Below are 21,117 nucleotides of genomic sequence, written 5' to 3' on the forward strand. Positions count from 1 at the left end.
TTCTGGAGGGAACTAAGATGAGACATGAAGATGTGTAGCAACTGGCCATGTGAAGTGTGGGTTGGAAAAGTAGTACAAGGGCAGGCAGGCCGGCCATAATAATCCAGGCAAAAGTAGCATCACAGAAACACAGTGGCCCCAAAAGATTGGAAAGAAGAGAAAGCATGCCAGGTTTACAATTACTTTTGGGTAGAAGCATAGGCAAATATATAGTCAATAAAACAGAAATAGTAGCCACCTCTTCTGAGGGCCTTTATTGTGAACATGAAAAGGATCTGCTGCAGGGCAGTAACTTAAGTCAGATTTGTTTGACGGGAAGGGGAGAGGAGGAAAGAGGAGGGAGAGGTACTAGGGAGAAAGAATTGAAGAGGGGAAAGTAAAAAATAGATCAGTAAGAGCTATTATAACAATATAGCCAAGAAGTGATTGTGTGTGTATGAGCTATTCAAGTAACAAGAAAGATGATGAAAACTAGGCAGATATTATAAGAGTAAATTGAAAAGAGTTGGTAATCTGATGAAGATCATGGAAGAATTCATGGTTGACTCATATTCATTTGCCTCTCCTATTATGAATGCCCATGAAAATGCCTATAAATGAGGTGATGGGGATGAAAGTACATTCTTATGATGAGCACTGAGTAATGTATAAAATTGCTGAATCACTACACTGTACACCTGAAACTAGTATAACACCATGTTAACTGTAATGGAATTAAAATTAAAAACTTTATAATAAAGAGGAGCCTGGGTGGCTCAGTCGTTAAGCGTCTGCCTTCGGCTCAGGTCATGATCCCAGGGTCCTGGGATCAAGCCCAGCATTGGGCTCCCTGCTCTGCAGGAGGCCTGCTTCTCCCACTCCTGCTCCCCCCCGCTTGTGTTCCTGCTCTCGCTATCTCTCTGTGTCAAATAAATAAATAAAATCTTTAAAAAAATTAATAAAAAATGCCCAAAAACGAATACAAAATGGAATAAACCCAAATACTGAATAAGAGAGAATGTCATTAGCTGAGAATACTTTCATCAAATTTCTGGAATACAAAAAATGAACAGAAACAAATGACACAGAAGACATAGCAAACAGGGTTTGCACTGACAGCCACATGAATCAGAGAAACTGGGAGAGTCACAGAGGGCAGAGGGGGGATATAAAAGGGTTAATGGAAAGTCTGCCTAATGAACAGTTAAAACTCCTCTTCCTCCTCTCCCGCATCATCTCCTCTCCTTAACCTTTAAAAAACAAAAACAACAAAATGCTCCCTTCAAAGAAACAGGAATTCTAAAGGGAGTTTTATTGGCCCAGACCTTCTTGGTATTTGGGGGATCCCAGCTTAGTATCCAAACTCATTACTTAATCTAGAGGAAAGCATACCAGTCCAACAAGTAAAACCTAATTCTGAAATATGAAAAGACTACTGGGGGAGGAGGGACAGACAGATGGATACAAAACAAACGTTAACAGCTAACACTGAAGGAAATGAAATAATTTATATATAGTGAAGGATTTTTTTAAATACTGTTAATTACGGGCACCTGGGTGGTTCAGTGGGTTAAGCGTCTGCCTTCACCTCAGGTCATGATCTCGGGAGTCCTGGGATCAAGCCCCTATTGGGCTCCCCCCGCATGCTTTCTCCCTCTAATAAATAAAATCTTTAAAAGAAAGGTATGGTTTTAAAAATTAATAAATAAAATAAAGTACTATTAATTAGTATACTGAAAGAACTGTGAAATCATAAAACACAACCAATTTTAACAAAAAAAAATGACCAGAAAAGATTAAAGGGTTTCTGAAAACTAAAAATATGGCTGCAAAACAATGTTTTTTTTCAACAGAAGCAACTTTGCATTGATTGTTCCCTGTATCTGGAATAACCCAAACCAGAATAAGTGCATTTATTTCCTAACCTTATTTAAGATTACAAAGATGCCTTATTTTTATCCTTTTCATGTTTCTTGCATTGGAAGCTTTTAAAATGGGAATGCCTTCATGAATTACTTTACTAAAAATACTAATATATAAAACAAAATTGAAATATAAATACCATTTTAAATTCTAAGTAAAATGAATACAGAGTATTTTCTTTTGGTATATTTCCAATGATAAATTTTTAGAAGTACAGTTTGTGGTTCAAAATTAATGAAAATTATTACCAAATTAAAACAAAAAAATCCAGAATATTTAGCCTTCAAAAAAAAGTTTTAAATGCTTATTTATAAACTATCAAAATGATCTTGAAAGGTCACTTTTTATGATGGTTAAAATCTATGAGGAATTATTAGTCCATTACATTTTCAGTAAGACAAAGAATCCGATATAGTTTAGATTTTACTGAAACAGAAAAGATATAATTAGCTAAAAACTATATTAAAAGAGCTAAAGTTTTTAGACCATTCCTGCAATGCTATGTATTTAGGCATAAACCCATTCTCATATTTTTTAGAAATATATTAATTTTAAATAATATCTTCTATATCACATTTTTAAAAAATAAATCCATATATTCATATATCCTCAATTCTTACATTCCCCAAGTAAAACCACTCATACATCTTCAATAAAATTATTTCCAGGAGAAACCTAAGACCTATAAAAAGTCAAATAACTAAAGGCATTAAAAATCATACCTTACAAGTCTAAGCAGCAGAGTTCTACAGTTTATGCTAACAGTGAGCCCTATCTCATAAACAAGTTTCTACACAAAAATCTGAACTTGCAACGTGGAAATGAACATTTTGACCAGAACCTTAATGCTCTGAAAAAATATTATTTAATTCAAGTACCAATTTAAAACATGAAAATAGACTGCACATACTTTTTGTAAATTAACATATTTAATATTTAGGGACATATCGCAAGAAAATATCTTAAAAATAACAAGAAAATGCCCATAGTTACATCTGTTAATAAGTCTGAGCTTAATATGTCCATTTTGTTTATGTACCCACACATACTCACTTGGTTTAACGTATTATCTGTTTTTAGTTCTTTGTGATTGGAGTACTGGATATAAATTGGTTGGTTACGGAGATGAGGTGTCACAGCAGAATAGTAATTAACCATAGTAATAGCTGCTTCCTCTGTTGCTAGTTCCAAAAATGCCTGAAAATTTAAATAGCAAAAATTGGAATACTATGAATTATATTCAAGTAAACTTCAATATCTGTGTAATCTATTCAGCTAATGAGAAAAATCAGTCTCTAGAGTACAACCTTTCCAGTTACATTTAGACACTAAAATAAGTCATCCTTACTTATCCTTATTTTCCATACACCACAAATGTAGTCCAACAAAAGCTAGAGAGAATAAAATCTAAACATTTTTCAATATCAGAATTTTACCATTCCGATACTAGAGAACATAAGAGATCTCAAAGTCATTTTTAAAGCAGTATAACTCAAAAGAGACAAGAAAAAGAATTAAAAATTATCAGATTAGTGACATTAATTATATTTATAGTTCATTAATGTCACTAAATTCTTCTAAATGGTATCATTAGAAATTTTAAAACAAAATCTTATTTTAATATGCCTTGGTCTTTCTGCCACAGGTACATTTATCCAATGAAGAATACCTAGGATTAGTGACTATTTTCTTCTAATGCTATCAAATAAATATTTCCATTGGATAAGCTTAAAGGATAAGATGCTACTAGTGCCCCCACTGTTTTCTGATATTACAAAGAGTAGAGCCACAATAAAAGAAAGCCTCCATTTGTATTTTTGTATTTTCCACAATCCAAAATCTAACAATCCAATCTATAACAATCCAAAAGTGAATTCAAAAGGCAAAATTGAAAACTACAGTGATTTATTCATTTTGGCTCCTTAGCATTAGTTTCTCAAACAGCATTACCAGGAAAAGTCAGAGTAAGATTTCTGTTATGTTCTTTTAGAAAAGTTAGGACCTACTATAGTCTATCCTTTTATTAGAAGTTAGCTAATTCATGCATGCTGGGTAGTTTGGGGCTTAACATTTTATAGGTCCTGAAAGAAGCATACCTGATTTTTCCCTTTCAGCATAAGGATGTTGGTCACCTTACCAAAAGGTAAGCCTAAAGCAATAACTTCAGTTTCTGTCACTTCACCAGGTAATTTTCGAATATGAAGTACACGAGAAGGAGCACCATCCATTTTATCTTCTCCTTTAAATTTTTTGCTATCATTACCATTGGCTGAAAGACATTAAAAAAGTCTTTATTATTTTTCCTCATTTGTGTAAAAAAAAATAACACAAAACAAAGTTTAAAAAAGAACTTAAAAACATAGCTGAGTACACCTGAATAATTCCTAAAAATTCAAAAGCCGGGCTTCCAAAGGAATAGAGAAAATCATATTTACCAATTACTATTAAATAAAATCACATTACCAATTAAGATAACTATTAGATAAATGTTTCTGAACAGTATATGTAAAGAGTAACAAATGATAAGCAAAAACACATTAAAATACAACTTCATAAAGAAATTGTGCTAAAGAACACAATTATCTTACAATTTAATCATTTTATTACCGACTAACAGAAATACAAAAAATGTGAAACTTTTGACTTGGCAAAAATTAAGGAGATTGTAATTTTACCTGGGAAATTATATATGGTTCAATTTGGAAAATATCACACTCAAAAGTGGGAGCAAAGAAGGCAATTTTGTAAAAGTAATTATGCAGTCAATCCACATTATGGCTTACTTACAATGAGCCTCTCCTAATTTATTCATACCACCACTTAATCTACCTATTTTGTCACTATCAACATCTATATACTATAAAACACTCATAGACTTGATTAACTTAATCTGTTACTGACCTTTAAACTGATATACTTCAATCAACAAATTAGTTACCTGCCTTGATTCCAAAGTCACACCAAAACTAAAAGTCCTACTAAAGACACAATAAAATAGGTGATGTTTTATGTAAAATTGTTTGAAGAACTTGCAATCTACCCACTATTCTGTATCAGTGGTTCCAAATGGTCTAAGGACTAAAGGATATTTCTGAAACTAAACTAAAACAAAGAATACTTAATAAGCTGAGAAATATATATGTATACTCCACTTGTATGTAGCTTTCAGTACTTCATGGTACTCCCCAAATCAACACTATCCATAAACATTGTATGTGTGTGTGTTGTATGTGTGTATATATTCAACAATAGCTATAAAATTCTAATATCAATTTGATCTCTAAGTGTCTTTAAAATTCATTCACACATCGATTAAGAGTTAGTGAGTATTGGAGCACCTGGGTGGCTCAGTCAGTTAAGCATCCGACTCTTGATTTTGGCTCAGGTCATGATCTCAGGATGGTGAGATGCTGCCCCGTGTCAGGCTCTGCAATGGGCATGGAGCCTGCTTAAGATCCTCTCTCTCCCTCTCCATCTGCCCTTCCCAACCACTGGAATGTGCAGCCCTCTTTAAAAATAAATAAATAATAATAAAAGAAAAGTTACTGAGTATCAAGAACGTGTTTGGCACTGTTTGAGGCTCTGGGGGTACAGCAGTGAACAAGATTACCAGTAAGATCCCCAATGCTCTCTTACAGTCTATTGGGAGAGGTGACCAGTACACACTATAGGAGGATCTCAAAAACAAGTATCACATTATATACAACTGCTAACAAAAGATCTGTACTTTTCTCCCAAAGACCATGTAACATCAAAACTTACATTCTCTTCATATTCTGATACTCCCTCATTTGGCGAATAGTTTTAGAAGGGGTGGCTACTAAATATTCATATTTCAGTGCTAAATATTATGGAAGTATTCATTTTATATGAGAATGTAAGAACATGAAATGAGGAAATAAGGACTTTTTTAGTCATATGATTAAGCATACTTTCAAACATAAAAACACTCCATCCCTGGAAAAGAAAAAGGACACAAGAAAATGTATAGCCCTTAGCTTATGAAACACATAGGCCATTTATTAGCCTAACAGAGAAGTAAGGAAGACTGAGTCTCTCTGGGTTATAGATCTGTGATTCTTCAGAAGACAAAGTACAATAATTTGGACTTCTTTCCATGATCTTTTCCCTTCCACTCCCCAGGTAAACCCACAAACTTTTGATTTGTGAATGTAAAACCAGTAATAATTAAAATGATTCCGAAGAACTAAGGCAACAACAATGCAGTAATGCTTTTATTTATGCATACAGGTTGTATATAAATGGCAGAAATCTTTAATCACATCATTTTCCATATGTTATTCAGCCTTCTTAAAGCCTTTTGCTTAAGATATTCTTCTCAAATTCAAAACAAATATGTAAAAAAAAAAAAAATGTAAAAACTATTTCTACCTGAAAACTTCTCTTCCAAACTCAAAAGTGGTTTTCTACCTCAATTCTATAGTGAACATCTTCACCTTTGATCAGTTTTTTTTTTCCTTGACTGACCTTTGCTCTTTACTGGTCATTATCTGCAGTTTTCACATAAACAGTCTCATTAATTTGTAATTTGTTAAATCCATTCATGGTCAAAATACTGTGAGCCCTCTCATCCTTACCAAATCTCTCTGTTCTCCTAACACCCTTAACAATTCATTTCTAGTTTTCTTACTTCCCTGATTCATCTAAAGCTGCTTTGAACCTTCTGCTTATGTACTCATTCCAAATAATAGTTGGAGTTCCTCAAGCTGTTTTGGCCCCAAAGTCCTATCTTTACTTGCTGATGTGAACACTCCAGCACTTGGGTCTCAAAAACCACCTTATTTAATTTGTAAATCTATTATTTTAGTCCCACTCATTCACCAATATTATAATTCTATACTTCCAACAGTGTATCATCCTGAAGTACATTTCAAAACTTTATACTTCTACTTGTTTATACAGCAGAAACTAACAAAATATAAGTACATGTTCAATCTCTTAAGTCTTTCACACTCAAGCATTTATAAAAAACACTGGTAGCATCCTTTATCAAATGTGAAACTGAGAAGAAAAGCAGTTTCAATTCCAAGCAGTTTTAAGTTAGACTTCAGGGCAAAGCATAATGTTATAGAAGCTGTTGGCTTAAAAAATAAAAAATAAAAAGAATCTGAGTTATGAAAAATCAATGTCTGTACACTTTTACTTTCCTATCTGGGAAAACAGAAATTTCAAAAAAGAGTTAACCAGAAATGCAGGTATATACAGAAACATACTTCTGTTATTCTGCTAGCTGTTTAGTCAAGATCGACAGCCACCACACAAAAAAATCTTAGCTTTATCATAAAAACTGGCTGTAACTGTATTTTTAAGAAGCTGCACAGCCTACTTGCCAAAAGTACCTTACACATGAGCTAGAAAAAATAGAAGTCTAGACTAAACTATAAGTCTCATGTGCTGGAATATTCTCAAAGCATTATAACAAAACCAAATGACATATAAAAATGTCTTCATGTAGAAGTTAAAATGAATATCCCAGAGTTCTGAGTAACATATATCAGAATCTATGGAATGATTTTAGTTCTTTCACATAAAACAAAATGTCACACTTTCAGCAATAATAAATCCTATTATGGAATAACAATTAGCAGCACTGGCAGAAATATATATACCTAACTTAAAGTAATATTCCATATCCACAGCTATGAAGAAATGACTCAAAAAATTTTAATTGTCAAGGCTACTTCCCACTGACAAATAGTTACAAACTCTTTTCAATAAAATCCAATCACAATACTAGTTGGAGCTAGTTGTTTTTTTTTTTGAAATGTTTCACTTTTATTTCTGAAGGAACTACCGTATTACAAATTAATCTTAATGCACTGACTTAGTACATACTTACCTGAGACTGAGGTTCTAATGACATTAACTTTCACACTTCTAAAATTATTTTTTCTTTGACACAAAAAACAAGGTATATGTTTAGAAAGAAACCCTGGACAGATAAGGGAAAGGCCATTGAGATATATGCTTTTAGAAACCAAATTCTAGGAGCGCCTGGGTGGCTCAGTCGTTAAGCGTCTGCCTTCAGCTCAGGTCATGGTCCCAGGGTCCTGGGATTGAGCCCCGCATCGGGCTCCCTGCTCAGCAGGAAGCCTGCTTCTCCCTCTCCCACTCCCCCTGCTTGTGTTCCCTATCTCGCTGTGTACTCTCTCTGTCAAATAAATAAAGTCTTTAAAAATAAAAAAAAAGAAACCAAATTCTACAATAAAGTGAATTTGAGGAAACATTGTGGATAAAGCTGGAATTAATGAAATCCTGTTCTGTATCTGATAACCATAAAAGTTTCTTTATAACATGGTCTGTAAAAGTACCTTTTCAGACACCTGGATGACAATGGCATATTTGTCCAGGCAAGTAAAATCACTAGTTCTTAAAGTTCTCTTTTTTTTCCTATTTCCTCTTATATACAACATATTCAAATTGGACACTGTGAGAACATAAACAGACTCTCATCATTAAGAGAGAAAAAAATCTTAAAACTCAGTGTTTCCAAAATTTTGTCTGGTCCCAAGAATTCAGCTAATTGGGATCAAACCATTCTGAACACCTACGAAGTCAACAGGAGATCAAAGAAAAGAACAGCAGCAACTCTCTGAACAGAAAAGCGACCACTTTCTGGAAGGCAGGACATGCAGAGAAGTGAATTCCAGGTGATATACAGGAAGATAGACCGCGGCAGGGGGAGCCTCCGTCAGCTGGCTACCAGCAAGTGATAGAACCGCAGAGCACAAAATTGGAACTTTTAGAAGTTGGCTCCGCTGAGAGACATCTCTCCAGTGGCTAAGCAGAGGGTGGAACCCTCACTGGGACAGTGTGGTCTCAGGACCCTCGGGGTCACAAAAAGACCGGGGGTGCCTGAGTGCAGGGCAGAGCTCCCAGGTATCGGAGCGGGGAAGCTGGCTGCACAAACGGAGCCTAGGAACGGGTTCTCAGCTTGGGGCTACCATAAACCGGGATCCGCAGCACAGTCGGGCCACTGATCTTCCAGCAGGGACCCAACAAGCGGCAGATCCGGGGACACTCCCCTTCCTACCCCGGGAGGAGAGGCGCGGGAGCGCACCGCAGGGATCTGCTGGGTTTGGAGACTCCTAACGGGGCCGTGTGCCAGAGATAGAAATGCTTGGTCACTGGCCTGGTGAGCATGAGTGTGGCCAGAGACCGGGGAGACGGCAGTGATTGACTGCTTTTCTCTGGGGGCGCACTGAAGAGTGGGGCCCCGAGTTCTCGGCTCCGCCAGGGCAGAGATTGGGAGGCTGCCATTTTCACTCTTGTCCTCCAAAGCTGTACGGAAAGCTTGCAGGGAACAAAAGTGCCCAAGAGCAAATCCGAGCAGATTACTTAGCCCAGCCCCAGCAAGGGCGGGGCAATTCCGCCTCTGGCAAAGACATTGAGAAGCACTGCAACAGGCCCCTCCCCCAGAAGATCAGCAAGAACAGCCAGCCAAGACCAAGTTTACCGATCAATGAGAAGGGCACAACACCAGCACTAGGGGAATACAGCACATAGAATTCATGGTTTTTTTCCCACTGATTCTTTAGGCTTTCAAAAGTTAATTTTTTTTGAATTTTTCTTTTTGCCCTTTCTGAACCAATATCTTATCAGTCCCTTTTTTAAAAATCTTTTTTGTTTTTCATTTTTAGAGTCATATTCTAACGCTTCATAGTAGTTACCCTTATTTTTGATATACATATAAGTTGTTCTCTCTTTAAAATTTTGGGATACGTTTTCTTATAACAGACCAAAATATACCCTAAATCTCTAGTGTATAACTTTGTTCCAGTCTCCTGCCTGATCACATTCTCTCCCTTTTTTTTAAATCCTCTTTCTTTTTTCAACCGATTTATCTTATCAATTCCTTTTATAAAATCTTTTATAATTTTCATCTTTAGAGTCATATTCCATCCCTTCATTGTATTTACCCTTATTTTTGTACATATATTTTTCTTTCTTTAAAATTTTGGGAGGCACTTTCTTCTAACTGACCAAAACACGCCCAAAATCTAGTGTGTGGCACTGATCTATTCACCAGCCTGATCATATTTTTTTTAACTTTTTTTCTTTTCTTTTTTCTTTCTTTCCCTTTCTTTTCCCCCGGTTTCAAGTCTCGTTTCTTTAGTGCTTATTTTTCTGGGGTTGTTGTCACCCTGTTAGCCATTCTCCTCTGGACAAAATAACAAGACAGAAAAAATCACCTCAGAAACACACACACACACACACACACACACACACACACACACACACAAAACCAAGAGGCAGGACCAAATGCCAGGGACCTAATCAATACGGACATTAGTACGATGTCGGAACTAGAGTTCAGAATGACGACTAGCTGGGCTTGAAAAAAGCACGGAAGACATTAGAGAAACCTTTCTGGAGAAATAAAAGAACTAAAATCTAACCAAGTTGAAATCAAAAAGGCTATGAATGACGTGCAATCAAAAATGGAGGCTCTAACTGCTAGGATACATGAGGCAGAAGAGAGAATTAGTGACATAGAAGACCAAATGATGGAAAATAAAGAAGCTGAGAAAAAGAGAGATAAGCACCTACTGGATCATGAGGACAGAATTCGAGAGATTTGTAGGTCTCTAACCTACAATGGCAGACACATTAGATTGGCAACAGACCTATCCACAGAGACCTGGCAGGCCAGAAAGGACTGGCATGATATCTTCAAAGCACTAAACGAGAAAAACAGGCAGCCAAGAATACTATATCCAGCTAGGCTGTCACTGAAAATAGAAGGGGAGATAAAAAGCTTCCAGGACAAACAAAAACTAAAGGAATTTGCAAACATCAAACCAGCCCTACAAGAAATATTGAAAGGGGTCCTCTAAGCAAAGACAGGGCCTAAAAGTAACATAGACCAGAAAGGAACACAGACAATACACAGTAACAGTCACCTTACAGGCAATACAATGGCACTAAATTTCATATCTTTCAATAGTTTCCCTGAATGTAAATGGGCTAAATGCCCCAATCCAAAGACACAGGCTATCAGACTGGATTAAAAAACAAGACCCATCGATATGCTGTCTGCAAGAGACTCATTTTAGACCCAAAGACATACCCAGATTGAAAGTGAGGGGGTGGAAAACCATTTACCACATTAATGGATACCAAAAGAAAGCTGGGGTGGCAATCCTTATATCAGACAAATTAGACTCTTGATCTCGGGGTCATGAGTTCAAGTCCCACATTGCGCAGAGAGCTTACTTAAAAAAAAAAAAAAAAGCTTATTCTCTAAGACTGAGTGCTATTTCATGGTATGCAATGGAATACAATGCCAAAACTGCAATCTGTTTATCCATTCAGCTGTTGATGGACATCTGGATTGTTTTGGGCTTTGGGTATTACAAAAAAAGCTACATGAACATTCACCTTAAGTTTTTTAGCTTTATTTTTAATGAACATATGCCTTCCTTTTTCATGCATAAATAACTAAGAGACAAACAGCTGCATCATTTCATAGATGTTTAAGTTTTTAAGAAACTGCGAGATTATTTGCCCAAGTAGTTCTACAAGGTTACATTCCCACCAACGGTATATGAGAGTTTTGGTTCAACCACATCCTTTCCAACACTTAGTATGGTCAATCTTTTAAATTTTAGCCAATAGGGGGGTAATGTTATCTCACTTTAGTTTTAATCTATATTTCTCTAATGATTAATACTTTTGAGTATCTTTTTCATGTTCTTACTTGCCATATGTTTTTGCTGAACTATCAAGTACTTTTGCCAATTTATTACATTGGGTTGTCTCTTGCCTTGTTAAGTTTTAGAGTTTATACAGTCCAAATTTATATATATTCTGGATCAAAGTTCTTTATCAACTATATGCTTTACAAAGACGCTCAGATATTCTATGGCTTTTTTCATTCTACTATCAATGTGTTTTGAAAAACTTGAAGTTTTTCAAAAGAACAAAGTCCCACTTGTTCTTTTACATATTATGTTTTTGGGGTCCTAATCCAAGGTCACAAAGATTTTCTACTCTGTCTTCTTCTAGAAGTTTTATAATTTTAGACTTTATTTACATCATGTATGGTTCACTCAGAGCTAACTCTTAACTATGGTATGAGATACAGATCTAAGTTTTTTTTTTTTTAAACATATGGATACCTTAGTCAAAAACCAGCTGTCCATAATTATGTAGGTTTATTTCTGCATTCTATTCTGTTCTACTAATCTATCTGTCTTTATGCCAATATGACACTGTTTTGATTACTCAGCTTTACAACAACTTTCGGAAACAAGGAATCAGTCCTCCAACTTTCTCTCTATTCACATTTAACTATACTTCCTTGTATCTTTTTTTTCTTTCTGAAGATTACATGCAAACTTAATAGAATCTACGTTAGAGTTAATATTCTATCATTTCATATAAATAATAACCCTACAACTGTAAAATTCTATTTATTTTCACTTAGTGCTAACTGTTGTCACAGAAACATCTACATACATAAACGACATAATACAAAGGTTTTGTTTTGTTTTCTAATGTACATAAACAGTCTTTCAAAGAGATTTAAAGGATTAAAAGGGAGCCTTTTTAATTTACACACACATTTACCATTCCTGGTACTCCTGGTTACTTCCTGCAAATCCAAGTTTTTATGTAGTGTCATTCTATTCAATCTAAAGTTAGCTTTTTTTTTTCCCTTTTAGTGAAGTGAAGGTGTTGGTCTCCTGTGAGATGGCTTTTTCCTTGCTGTAAGATTTACTCTTTATCATCAGTTTTCAATATTTTGACTATTATGTGCCTAAGCGTGTTTCTTTTTATTTATCCAACTTGGTATTTTTCTTAAAATTTTAGAAGTTTTCAGCCATTATTGCTTCAATTACATATACCTGGCCCCATTCTCTTTACTTCCTCTCTGGAACTCCAATTATACATGTATTAGACAGCTTACCTGTCCCTATATTTTCGTCTTTCTGGGAAACTTAATAATGTCTATCCATGTGTATTCAAGTTCAATAACCTTTCTTCAGTTGTCTCCAATCTGCTGTTAGCCCCAGTGAATTCTTCATCTCAAATATATTTCAGAAATTTCTATATGCCCTCTACTTGTCTTTTCTCTCTTAACACATGCCTCTATGTGTTCACTATTTAGTATTTTCCTTTACAGCTTTAAAAATATTTAGTCTCTTTGTCTGTTAATTCCATTATCTAGATCATTTTGGTATCTGCTCCTATTTAATGCTTCTCTATTTTATGGAATGTTTTCATGATTTCCATAATTTGTAATTTTTAATGGTACGGTGGATATTGTGAATGACAGTTTACAAAATGAAGACTGAATCATGTCTTCCTTAGGGGGTACTGTTTTGTTTAGGCAAGCAATTAAATTACTAGTGATCTTTAATGTGTTGTCAGCCTAAACTATCTGTTTCTAAACTTAGTCTTAAGGTTGGCACTTACAATAGTGTGTGATCCATTCTCTTAACGACTGGGCTTTCTGTAGTCTAAATTAAATGCCTGAGGTTCTCTCCAAGATGTCTGCATTCTGACTTCCCAGAACTCTCAGGTCTCAGAGCACTAAACAACCTTTGGAACCACGATTCTAGCTCTCAGCCCCAAAGCACATCAGTTCTGACAGACCATGCAAAGTTCTCAACCTGCACACAGGCAGCCCAGCTATCATTCAAAAATGCTGATCAAATGAATACCCACACTGAATTCTGACCCCTGCCCTATGTTCAAACCCCCAGAGAACTTCCTTTTTCAGGACCCTTCTCCACAAATCCCAGATGTCTGAGCAGCTTTGAATTCCAATCTGTCTTTTTGGCTCACTGAGACTTCCATACTCAACTTAGATTCCCCTTTCCTGTGCTATAATAACAGAGTACCCCAAGGCAGAAAGCCAAAGTGATTATGGGATTCACTTCATGTGATAATAATCCTATTCCCTTCTTTCAGGGATCATTACCTAGTACTGTCTGCTCATCAATTCCAAACAATTGTCCAATATATCTTATACAGTTTCATAATTGTTGATTTTGGAGGGCATATTGGGGGAGAAGAGAAGGCTGCTATCAGTTATTCTGTCATAGCCCTACATATTAATTTTTAAAACATTTCAACTGTTCATCGCTATATTATTGTTTTAAAAAATGAAACTAACAAAGAAGCATTACAGACATTTGAACCTGTTTAATTATTTGTATACCGTACTTTGACTATCAAAACCATGGCCTAGTGATTTTGCTTTGTAATCATGGAAAAGTCAGTAATAATGATGTGTGGGCAAATTCATTTTCACATCATGACTATATTTGGTAAGTACTTCATCACAGTTTTTATTTTTAACTGAACTGCCAAGCACGTGTATGTGTGCGCCAAGGTGTACATATACATAAGCAATAGCTACCTGAAGTAAATCAAAATGCTTCTAATCTTTTACAACCGTCTTAGTATCCAGTACAATTAATTCCTCAAGCAAGTAATTCAAGAAAGGAACTCTGGTTTTAGGTAAACAATGTAAAATGCAGGGTTATAAGGTAAACTAATTCAGTTGTTGTCATCATCATCAGATTCAAATTCTGGCCCATAAAACTAGGGTCCAAAATTAGTTTATATTTGTTTAGACAGACATTACAAACAACCCACAATGTTATTTCAGACATATACAAGAAAAATACCCTAAGTATGAAGATAATAGGGAGATAACATTAAGGAACTCAATTCAAAGAATTAAAATATTGTTAGAGCAAAGAAAAAAGGGTGAAAGCACACAGAAAAGACAACTATGCCCCTGAATCTTTTTATTTTTATTTAGTTGGGCTTCAGGGCTTGTGGGATGTAGAATACTTAAAACACAGTAATTCCCTTTATCTGCAGCTTTGCTTTCCATAGTTTCAGTTACCAGTTATCAACCACAGACCAGAAGCAGATGATCCTTCTTCTGAGATACTGTAGCTTAATACTGTATCACAATGCCTACATCATTCACCTAGTTTCATCTTATCACACAGCCATTTTATCATCTCACATCATCATAGGAAGACAAAAGGTGAGTATGCCTTTTCATTATACTGTATTGTTACATTGTTCCATTTTTAGTTCTTGTTAATCTCTTAATATGCCCAATTTATAAAACTAAGCTTTATCAAAGGTATCTATGTATAGGAAAAAGCATAGTATATTTAGGGTTTCGTACCACCTGCAGTTTCAAGCATCCACTGCAAGTCTTGGAACATATCCCTCAGGGAGGCAAGGGGACTATGTAAAAAATATTCTAAGAAACGCAAACACAAAAACTAAAAAGTAAAAAAGGGGCAAGAATGAGGGGACTTAGAATATGAAAGAAAAAGCGTTATATTTTTGTGATTAAAAAAAGGCAATCAGACTTAGGTGCCTGCCCACAGAAATCATCAAGTTTAGGTTTTTTACTTTTTTAATACATTTTTTTACACACTTCACACACTTTTTTTTTTTTTACACACATATACTCTAGTAAAATTTCCTCTGTAGCGTTTCAACAGAAACATTTAAAACATTTAACATAAATTATAAAAGGCTATTCTGATAAAAGACTAAATTTTCATTTTAACATTCTGCCCCATAAAATGGCAAAGAATTAAGCAAAACTGTTAAGAGAGATACACTTACCTGTAACCACCATGCTGCTCATATTAGAGTTCGGACTACTGAGAACACTGCCTGAGAGTAGTTCGTCAGATCCTCTCTATAAAAAAAAAGAAAAAAACACATTAGCATAAGACATCTTTAACTTTACAAAAATATGAATCTGTCACTTATCTATATCTTCCAAATACTCACTGAAAAACAAATGTCACCTGTTACACTACTGGGAATCATTTAAAATTTTAACCCCTAAAATAGAAAACTAACTCCACTTTCTTGTCAATCTCTCTCCCTTTTCCACAAAGCCAACAGTTTTTCCTTCTTTCCTTTCGCCTAAGTATTGGTTCACTATCAACAATAAAAATGTTTTCTTTTTTTGCTTTTATTTTTTAAGAGCAGTTTTAGGTTTACAATGAAAATGAGAAGGTGGCAACAGAGATTTCTATATACTCCCTGCCCCCACACATACATTAAGGCCCTCATTATCAAAACCTCCCAGCAAAATGGTACAGTTATTACCAAGGATCAACCTGCAGTGACACATCATAATCAGTGAAAATCCAGTTTATCTGAGGGTTCACTCGATGTTGTACATTCAATGGGTGTGAACAAATGTATAAAGACATATTTCTATCATTATAATGTTGTATACAGTATTTTCACTGCCCTAAAAAATTCTCTATGCTCTGCTTTATTCATCCTTCCCCCAAACCATCCCTGGTGAGGGAGAGTTACTTTGGAAAATAGTTTGGAAGTTTTATAAAACAAATACACTCTTACCACATAATCCAACAATTGTGCACCTCGGTATTTACCCAAAGGAGTTGAAAATTTAATGTACACATAAAATCCTACACACAGATATTTATAGCAGCCTTATTCATAGCTGTCAAAACTTGGGAGCAACCAAAAGTCTTTCAGTAGATGGAATAACTAAACTGTGGAAATGTCCAGACAATGGGATATTTTTCAGAAGTAAAACAAAACGGGCTATCAAACCACGGAAAGATGAGGAGGAACCTTAAATCCATGGAATTAATTTTTCTTAAAAGAGTGTTAACTGTGTCTTGATTCATTCTTTTGCAAGTGGATGTCCAATCATTCCAGCAGCACTTAACGGGACTGTATTTGCTCCATGGTATTGCATTTGCGCCTTTGTCAAAGATAAGCCAACTATATTTATGGGGGCTCTACACTGGGCTCTCTATTCTGTTCCACTGACCTATTTGTCTATTCTTTCACCAAAACCACACTGTCTTGATTACTGTAGCTTTACAGTAAGTGAAGCTGGGTAGTGTCAGTCCTCCAATTTTGTTTTTCTTCAGTATTGTGTTGGCTATTCTGGATCTTCTGCCCCTCCCCAGAAACTTTAGAATCCGCTTGCTGGTATCAACAAAATAACTTGCTCTAATTTTGATTGGGACCGCATTAAATCTACAGATCAAGTTGTAAAGAACTGACATCTTGACAATATAGAGTCCTCTTTTTTCTTTTTTTAAGATTTTATTTGACAGAGAGAGACAAAGTGAGAGAGGGAACATAAGCAGGGGGAGTGGGAGAGAGAGAAGCAGGCCTCCCGCCGAGCAGGGAGCCCGATGTGGGGCTCGATCCCAGGACCCCGGGATCATGACCAGAGCCAAAGGCAGACGTTTAACGACTGAGCCACCCAGGCGCCCCCAATATAGAATCCTCTTATCCACAAACATGGAATATCTCTCCATCTGTTTTTGGGTTTTGTTTGTTTCATTCATCAGAGCTTTGTAGTTTTCCTCATATAGATATTCTTATATTTTGTGTTAGATTTATACCTAGCTATTCATTTTCTGGGGTGCTGTCAAGAGTATTGTGTTTTTCATCTCAAACTGCATTTGTTCACCACTGATATACAGAAAAGCAACTGACTTCTGTATATCAACCTGTATCTTTCAACAGTGCAATAACTGCTTATTAGTTCCAGATTTTTTGTCATTTCTTTCAGATTTTCAACACAGGCTATCACGTCATCTGCAAACAACAATTTTATGTTTTCCTTCTTGTCTGTATACCTTTTATTTCTTTTGCTTGCCCTAGCACATTAGCAAAAACTTCCAATAGAATGTTGAAAGGAACAGAGAGGAAATGTCCTTGGCTTGTACCTAATCTTAGAAAGTATTGAGGTTCTGACCATTAAGTATGATGTTAGCTGTAGTTTCTTTATAGATTTTTTTTTTTAAGATTTTATTTATTTGTCAGAGAAAGAGAGAGAGGGAGGGAGAGTACGTGGGCGCACAAGTATAGGGAGTAGCAGGCAGAGCAAGTAGAGGGAGAAGCAGGCACCCCGCTGAGCAGGGAGCCCCGACTCAGGGCTCGATCCCAGGACCCTGGGATCACGACCTAAGCCAAAGGCAGACGCTTAACGACTGAGCCACCCAGGCGCCCCTGTAGATGTTTATCATCAAGTTGAAGAAGTTCTCTTAAAACTAGAAACTATTACTGGTTTTTATCATAAGTGGATGTTGGATTCTGTCAAATGATTTTTCTGCATCTATTGCTATTATCGTGTGATTTTTTTTTTTTAGTCTGTTGATATGAGAGCTTAACCTAATTTTCATTGTTTTTATGGCAAGTATGTGATACGGCATTAAGAAAAGGGGCTCTGTAGTTTAGCTACCACCTACCAGCTATGTAACTAGTAAATTACTTAACTATTCTAAGCTTTAACTTCCTCATTCGTAATATGGAGAGAACATTTACGTCAAAATCCTTGAGATTAAATGTTATAATACATGAACAGTGATTACCAGACAGCATGTCTGACCCACATCAGCAGTGTTCACTATAATATTCCCAAGGGTCACCAAGCACATGGTCCACATATAATTGTTGACTAATTAGTCAATGAATGACTATTAACCATTGCCCTAGTTCTCAAAAAACAAAGACTCCCATACTTTTCAAAAGTATACCTGACTTCTTTTCAAATACGTCTTATCAGTTTACTTTTTAAATACTTGTGTGAGTCAAAATCCTTCCACCCCAGAGGATTCAAAGTAATTCTGGAGATGAGGAGTGAGGAATATTAGATCTACTGAAGTATAAAAGAAAGCCTGTAATTCTGACATGATGCATGCAGGACACTCCTTCCTATAATGTATGTTCGAGAATGGCAAAGTCTTGTCAATTTTTTAAAAATGCTTTAATTTTTGTGGGCTTTTTTCTCCCACAAATGATTTCACACATACTGCTAGAAGAGTAGGTTTAGCGGCCTTCATAACTGAGTCAGCAGAATATCGAGTTATTTGAAATTCTAGATATTTTTACCAAAATTATTGAAAATGTTTATAAATATTTTTAAAAAAATTATGTTGGTCTTTCCAATGAGTATAAAGCTTACCAGTTCTATGACCAAAATAAGTGATTCTACAGTACTGAAAATATTAATGTTTCCACATTAAATGATGGGACAATTTTATTTTATATATCTTGGCATAGATGCTTAAGCTGGAAGAGATATAAAAATCAAATGACTCAATAAAAACAGTAATTGATAGCTGTTCCACAGTTGTGGCTACTGAAACAAACTGAATTAGAACTTAAACTCAGATTAACAATCTCTACTAAAAATATGTATTCTTAAAATTCATCTAAGATGGATGTCAATTGATCTTAGATTCAATTTAAAAAGGAAATGAAATGTTAAGATAGGCACTAATGTCCCTTTTTAAATCTGACCACAGAAACTTTTTCTCCTGTGTAACAAAAATGACCATTTCAGGAGAAGTGAACATCCCACAAAAACAATCAGGAAAACGCTAATATGCAAAGATACAATCTATACGTAAAAGAAAAAAGTAAGTGTAAAAAATAATATGAGTACAAAAATTGAATCACATTTTCATTCCAGTACTTGAAACTTTTTTTTTTTTAATCTTGGTTATTAAATATCCTGTTCATCATAATAGTTTAATCCAAGTACCCAGGTAGAAAAGCTGCTTAAGCTACCAGGAAGGCAAGCAAGAATTGAAGACTGACGTTGACAAGAGTCCCTGGGCTCTGTCAGGTTTCAGGACTGAGAACTGCCCAAAGACTTTCTTTTCTGGAGAAGACGAAACCATGACCCAAAGTCATAGGGACAAGGATGCCAACAAACATCAAGTTCCTGAGAAAAGCTAGATTCTCAGAAAAGAAGGTACTCGGGTGAGTATTTCTTTAAACACAGAGATGCTGCCAAGGAGACGTGCACTGGATGCTAGCCACCTACTAGAAGCTGTGGAAGCACTAACTCATACAACCAATAAAAATACAGAATACGGATGGCAATGATACTCTGAAGAGGATCAATAAAAAACAAAAGTTGAGTTTTAAACAAAACAACAGAACAGACAAACCTCAGGGTGAGAATAACTAAAGGAAAAAACAAACAAAAAGACAGCACAATTCTATATTATCAGACCCTGCAGACAAGAACAAAAACTTAGAAAATAATGAAGGAACAAGATGAAAGAAAGTTGGCCCAGTGAATAACCTCATCAAGCAGACTGATACCATTTTCTTAAACCAGCAGGACTTTAGCTTATGAGAAATAAACTTGTCTACTTATACCACTATGTTCTGCATTTAATACAGTAACCTAGCCTTTACCCTAACATATATTTACCTAACATATGAAGAAACTGCACTGTAATTTCAACTGGCTATCTCTATAAGGGGGGAAAATGAAATTAGATCCCTAATACAATATACAAACAAATTTTCTGATGTTAGAAACCATTGTAAAAGGCGTAACTAAAAATTTTTGTAACGTATAAAAATACCTTCATGATCTGAATACATAAGGACTTTTTAAATTAAAAAACAAGAACACAAACCATTAAAAATACTGATAAATTCTCCTACAGAGTGGAAACAAAATCTCTATGAAAGAAACTATTCCAACAACAGATAAAAACTTAAAAACCACTACTGATTTCCAACAATCAACAGCTAAGATTCCCATAAAAACAAGGGAAATATTCAAATGGGTGGAAAAGGAACACATAAATAATTTTAATTATGATGGCACAGGGAACTTGTGGCCATACTGAAACTCTATCCATTAAAATTAGCAGCTTTTGTTCATCAAAACACAGCATGAAGTGCCAAGGAAAGCTACCGACTAGGAGAGAATATTAACAACACATACAACCAACAGAGAATCAATACATAAAAAAAACCTACAAAATTCAAATTTTTATTAGGCAAAGATACAAATAGGTATTTCATAAAATTTCACAAAAGCAGAAACACTAATGGCCATAAACATGTTGAGGGAAAATAAAGATGTAACACCTCATTAAAAATGGCAAAATTAAGGGATTTAATACTTGACCAGGTGCTGGTGAGAATGTGAAACTGCAAGAACTCTTCTATACTACCATTAACATAAATTGGAACAATACTTTGAAAAATAATCTAGTACTACACCTTGCAAAGTTCAACATACTCTACATCGTACCAATATTTATTCTTAGATATATACTCTCAAAAACATTTGCACACATGCACCAAGTAATACAAAACTATTCAGAGCACCACTGTTAAGTCAAAAATGGTAAATGAGCCAGGTGAATTCCAACAAAAAATGAGACA

The 21,117-nt window shown here is 35.3% G+C and overlaps 1 protein-coding gene across 1 annotated transcript in view; it reads right to left on the minus strand.

Annotated features, from left to right (window-relative positions):
• PTBP2 (polypyrimidine tract binding protein 2) overlaps nucleotides 1-21,117 on the minus strand; it is an 83,420-nt gene that overhangs the window by 35,967 nt on the left and 26,336 nt on the right. Inside the window, exons 3-5 of the mRNA XM_088022349.1 lie at nucleotides 15,535-15,610; nucleotides 3,999-4,171; nucleotides 2,956-3,099 (exon numbers count right to left, since the gene is read on the minus strand). Coding sequence (XP_087878475.1) covers nucleotides 2,956-3,099; nucleotides 3,999-4,171; nucleotides 15,535-15,610 — 393 coding nt within the window. The remainder of the gene's footprint in view (nucleotides 1-2,955; nucleotides 3,100-3,998; nucleotides 4,172-15,534; nucleotides 15,611-21,117) is intronic.

Source organism: Eumetopias jubatus, unplaced genomic scaffold, assembly GCF_037043125.1.
Source record: "Eumetopias jubatus isolate StellerSeaLion01/CBP00866 unplaced genomic scaffold, mEumJub1_p1.0 scaffold_4, whole genome shotgun sequence".
Classification (NCBI taxonomy): domain Eukaryota; kingdom Metazoa; phylum Chordata; class Mammalia; order Carnivora; family Otariidae; genus Eumetopias; species Eumetopias jubatus.